The sequence below is a fragment of the Pelmatolapia mariae genome, linkage group LG7, assembly GCF_036321145.2.
Source record: "Pelmatolapia mariae isolate MD_Pm_ZW linkage group LG7, Pm_UMD_F_2, whole genome shotgun sequence".
NCBI lineage: Eukaryota > Metazoa > Chordata > Actinopteri > Cichliformes > Cichlidae > Pelmatolapia > Pelmatolapia mariae.
This window is the reverse complement of record NC_086233.1, coordinates 35,424,201-35,429,515: the sequence shown is the minus strand read 5'-3', so window position 1 is coordinate 35,429,515 and position 5,315 is coordinate 35,424,201. Positions and strand designations below refer to the sequence as shown.

General features: G+C 41.6%; 1 protein-coding gene across 1 annotated transcript; it reads left to right on the top strand.

The window, feature by feature from the left end:
- The first annotated feature begins 2,855 nt into the window (after nucleotides 1-2,855).
- On the top strand, nucleotides 2,856-4,292 carry LOC134632212 (growth arrest and DNA damage-inducible protein GADD45 gamma-like). Its single transcript, XM_063480864.1, has 3 exons — nucleotides 2,856-3,201; nucleotides 3,301-3,508; nucleotides 3,620-4,292. Exons 1-3 carry the CDS (start codon nucleotides 3,101-3,103, stop codon nucleotides 3,731-3,733), a joined length of 423 nt encoding a protein of 140 aa, XP_063336934.1. The 5' UTR covers nucleotides 2,856-3,100; the 3' UTR covers nucleotides 3,734-4,292.
- Nucleotides 4,293-5,315: the final 1,023 nt, after the last annotated feature.

Genomic DNA, 5,315 nt, shown 5'->3' with positions numbered 1-5,315 from the left:
TATACTTTTCTGATAGAATCTAAGTAGCAGAATGGCGAAAGTGTGAAGCTCCCCTCCCCCTCTCAGCAGCAGAGAAAGGGCAGGTGGATGATGCCATCTGTGGAGTAGAGGCTGGCCATAAAACTGCCCCATTGTAAGCACAGAAGCTCCTCTATTGTCACGGTCTTCTATACAAATGCAAATGATCAGCGCGTGCCAGAACGCAGTGCGTGCTGCACAATCTGCAGTGCTGGCCCACGCGAACCACGTGGCCATCAGCTGGCCCCCAAATCCTTCCTTCCTCAGGTTTTATTTATTTACTCTGGGGAGTTCAGGAGCCACGCGAGTTATGCAGAAATAGCCTTAAAAGTTATTTTACTTGGAATTTGGCCCATAGTTCCACTAAATGCTGTATTTGTATAGCGCTATACAAATACAGGCCATTTACCATTTCATTTGCGAAAGGACTCCATTTCACCTTTCCTCATTTTTCCGAGGTCGTCATTTAGGAACGTGTTGGGTAGCCGAAAACGTAATATGTTGACGATTTGTCACCTAGCGTAAAATGTTACGCTTTGGGAGTGAGAACGTGTTGGTTAGGCACGTTCAATGTAATATATTGTCATTATTTGGTCATTTTTAGTATCCAGTTCAACTAACCTGACCTCTGTCTGGTTTTATTATTATCCACAACTTCTTTTCACTCCCATACTTTTACGCACGGTCCTGCCTCATTCGGTTTACTTCTAGTGCCGTTTCTCTTCTCTTCTCTTATTTGGTGCCATTTCATCTGCATAATAATCCAAAACACATCTTGCATCAGGTCAGACCTGCTGCCATTGCTGCGTAAATTGCGCAGGGGGGTTGGAGGTGCAGACACAGGTCGGTGGTGATTGATTCAGCACTATTGTTCTGTGGAAGGCACAGTGGCAGATGGAGAACTGTCGCTATGAGGGGACCCCCTCCTCCAAGCCCCCCTTCTCTTTCTCCTAAACCTAGGTCATCTTCGACCCCAGGACTTTCTTTTTTTTTTTGTCTTTTGTCGACATGTCTCAACATTCGCAAGTCTGTTGTCTGAGTTTTGATTAAGTTAGAATACCAAAGATGAGACTTCACAGTCTAAACTTGCAAAATGTAAAAGGCTATCTCCCCAAACATGTAGAGGCAAATAAAAATCACTCTCAGTTTGAGTTGTAAACAGACGAGAATGCCCCAAGTGTTTCGTTTAACAACAAAATGCTTATCTTTGCATTATTGCTCCAAACAGGGTCATTTATTTGTTTTCACTTCAGTCCTCATCTGCGCGTCATCTGGCCCAAAGTTTGATTTGGATCTAGCTGATACAAAATAAAACACACATCTATTTTTAGGAAGGATAAGCTCGTATCACCACGGGCCAGGCGCGTGCAAATCGATATCGACCCATTGTTGGTGAAGCACATCTGCCAGATGGAGGACTCTCCGGCAGCGCGCGACAGGTGTTGGTGGTCAAAGCTCTTTACTGGTGACCTGCGGCGACTCAACAGAGCCCACCCTCTGCGTTATAAAGGAAAATGTCCAAAGGTGGCAGATAATTCAGAGGTTTGCAGAAATGTGTTTTTAGTGTTTGAAGATGACTTAAGCTTTGTGAATAAAAACAAAATATTTTTTATATATTTTTGCACTGATAAAATACAGAGAGCGACACACATTACACAACAATCATATTTAGCGTAGATCCACGCAGTCTGTCTACATTTCTGCGTTTTTTAAACACAACTTACAAAAATAATCTTTGCAGGAGTAGAACATTTGTCTATCACGCCCAGCAGGTGCTGCGTGACTTCTTTTGTTCACCCTCGCTTTACCTTCCCCCTGGGACAGATGGTATCTGCCGGTTACTATGGAGAGTGATGCAGAGTAGAGAGATAAAGCATGCAGGCATCTCCAGATGCCACGCGCCAGTCTTTACGCATGCAAAGCAGCGGCCCGTGCCATTTCTTAATCTACAACAAACAGTTCATGCTGTGAAGCTGGTCACGACGTCTGCCTGACAGTCAGTACAGTTGGAAGGGTGGATAGATCTGATTATTTTGACATCAAACATTGGTGAATACTCTGCATTGATGCTGTTTTTAAGAAAGTTTCTGCTTATTCTTCCAGAAAACTTTCTACGACGTCTTAAAAGGGCCCTCTCCAACGGTGTTCTAATAGTGTTTTAGCTGTTCTGACCACAGCATTAGTAACAATTTGGACATTTCTCGCCTATTTACAAATATACATTGTGCATATTTCATAAATTTTTATATCTTTGCATTTTTACACCAGGTGCGGTTTCAGTTAGGAATAAAATATTTAGCTTTTAAGAAACTTCAAAAAGTGGTGAAAGCATGAAAATATCTTACAAGTCTTGAATAGGTTTACTGAAGCATTTGTGTACACAAGACTTTATCTGACTAGCTTATTAAATCAAACATTTATTTATACAGAAAAATATAATGTCATCATTTGAAAACAAACAAGTTCAACATCTAATGCAAGTCTGAAACAGATAGATTTGAAAAGTCTGAAATGCACCTGACAAACACTTTGTTGATGTTCGGTGAGATGCCACAAACACCGGTAAATTTAACTCCATGCAAATGAATGCAAATGACTGGGTGCATTAAAAAAAAAACCCTAAAGCACAACATTATGATTTGGAAAGCATGCAGTTGCAATGAGAAATACTTTAGATTTAAATATCCTTTGGCTTCATCGTTTAAGCATTTCAGTGGCGTTATCAGTCGCTTCTTAATCTTGCAAAACTTTGAGGACTTTCACAATAGCAGTCTGGTCTTGCTGTGTGGTTTCATTATTCTTGTAAGCTGAAATAAGCACTTAAAGGTCAGGCTTTCTACATTTGATCCTTTCAAATGAAGCTGCCCCCAACTTTCTAAGACTTTTCTATGGGCACGCGTGCCTGAGGGTGGGGTGGGGGCTGCTGGCCTCTTGTTACCATTGTGCTGCAATCAGCCAATGAGAGAGTCAGCACGTGCCGGGTCTGCAGTATAAATGTTGGCAATCTCCTGGAAGCAGCACAAACAGCCTTTTCTGGACTTTCTGACACTGCTTCAGCTGAACTGTGAGATACAAACTAACCATGCAGTCTCCTGGAAAATCTCTGAAGGAAGCTCTGCTGTGTGCTCAGATCGAGGAGCGACTCACTGTTGGAGTCTATGAGAGTGCCAAAATTATGACTGAGTAAGTAAACTTCATGTGACCTTAGCATCTTCTCTTAACATTAGGGTTAATAAACACTGAACAGCAGCGCTTAACAGGATGATTTTTGTTTGCCTACAGAGACCCGGACAGTGTGTCTTTCTGCGTCCTGGCCATGGATGAGGAGTTTGAGTGTGACATCGCCCTCCAGATCCACTTCACCCTCATCCAGTCCTTCTGCTTCGACAACGACATCAGCATCGTCAGAGTGAGCGACATGCAGCGTCTGGTGGAGATTGTTGGGGACAAGGCGGAACAGTTTGAAGATGCGCACTGCGTCCTCATCACGGTATGTAGAGCTCAGTAGCAGCACTGTGAAGAATTTCAAGGCTGATTTTTTTTTGTGCTTTCTGAAAAGAAACGTGCGACTAAATCTACTTTCCTCTTCCTGTTTGAACAGAACCCGGCTGACGGGTCTTGGGAGGACCCCGCTCTGGAGAAGCTGCACCTGTTCTGTGAGGAGAGCCGTCGTCTGAACGACTGGGTTCCTGAGATCAGCCTCCCCGAGCGCTGATCTGGGACCCGCTCCTCACTTGCTCAGATGCTGCAAAGCTTCTTATCTGGAAATACTCATCCTGATGGACAGGATGACCCTGTTTCTGCTCATCCCTGGATACTCCTGAGGAGGATTCCCGTCCAGGCAGCACGGCGCCGGCCCGAGGGGCCCCCGTGAACCGTCGCCTCTTGTCCCGTCCATGCCAAGATGACTCTCATTCTTTATGTGAATGAGGTCGGGCATGCCACAAGAGCGACGCATCGACCCTCATTCTTTGTGCGGATGAGGTTTGGAGAGGAAGGAGAAGCGAGTTCTGCGTCCTGTGGTTCCACAGAGCAAATGTCGCACGTTGAAGCACGCGCAGCAGGAGAAGAAGCGGTGCTGAGAGAGAGGCCTTCTTAGAAAGGGACTTTTTAAGGATGTCCTCTTTGCTGAGCAACATGACATCAGTTGCAGTCAGCGGAAATGTTTCCCACTTTCCAGAATTGTCTTAATTCTCTAAGGGTTTCACTTTAGAAATTTAATAATGACAAAATATTCTAAAACATATATAGAAAACAACAAAATGTCTATATTCTAAAGGTTTCACTTTAGAAATTTAACAATGACAAAAAAAAAAGATTCTGAAAAAAATGATCTAAAGGTTTCACTTTGGATATTTAATACTGAATTAAAAAAAAAAGATCTGACTTTAAATCTTGAAGTGTGAAACAAAAACTCTTTCAATTCAACTTCATGAAAAATGAAACTATTTGTGAATTCTTGCATATTTTTTTAACATGAAAAGTTACAAATAAAACATTTGAAAATTCTACTTTGCTTATTCACTATTCTTTAATTTTTTGTCTCAGTTGTCTGAAGTAGAAACACAGTAACACTTAGATGTTTTCCGTGGCAACATTTTGAGCTCCTTTTAGGGAGTTTTACTTTTACTGGAATCACTCAGCAAGGTCTGCAGCTCCTGACTAACAGAAGAAAATATTCAGTCAGTGTGATTATACTGAGTGAAATGGGAATAACGTTAAAGAATAGGGCTTTTAGAAAACCAAGTATATAACAATGTAATTGCACAGCTCAGATTATTGTTATCAGACTAATTTCTTTATGGCAGTAAAGTATTAGGAGGGGTTACGAGATGGATAAAAAACAATAAAGTGGGAAAAATAGATGCATAATGGTAGACTTCTAAAAAGTTTCATAGTCACGTGAAAAACAGCTAAGACCAATCCATTTACTTCTCTAGAGGAGGTGAGGTGATTTTAACGTTACCTGGCATGGCCAGAGATTTAAATCTGCTGTTTTCACTCCCTGTACAGTAATGATTGCAGCTCAAATGAAGTTTGTCTCTGTGAGCCTGCTGCTTCTCCTGTACTTCAAATGCCAAAATATTTTTTTTCTTTTAGTGTGAAATTCCTACGACAGTAATAAGGTTAATGAGGATAATGATAAGGGAGATAATGGATGAATGGATAGTGTGAAATTTGAAATTTGTTTAAAAATCTAATCTAATTACCAACACTGAACGCTGCTATCAGGTGACCCTCTAATCTCAAAAATGGATTTAAAAAGTATTTTTTGTATATACTGTTTATCACGCTTT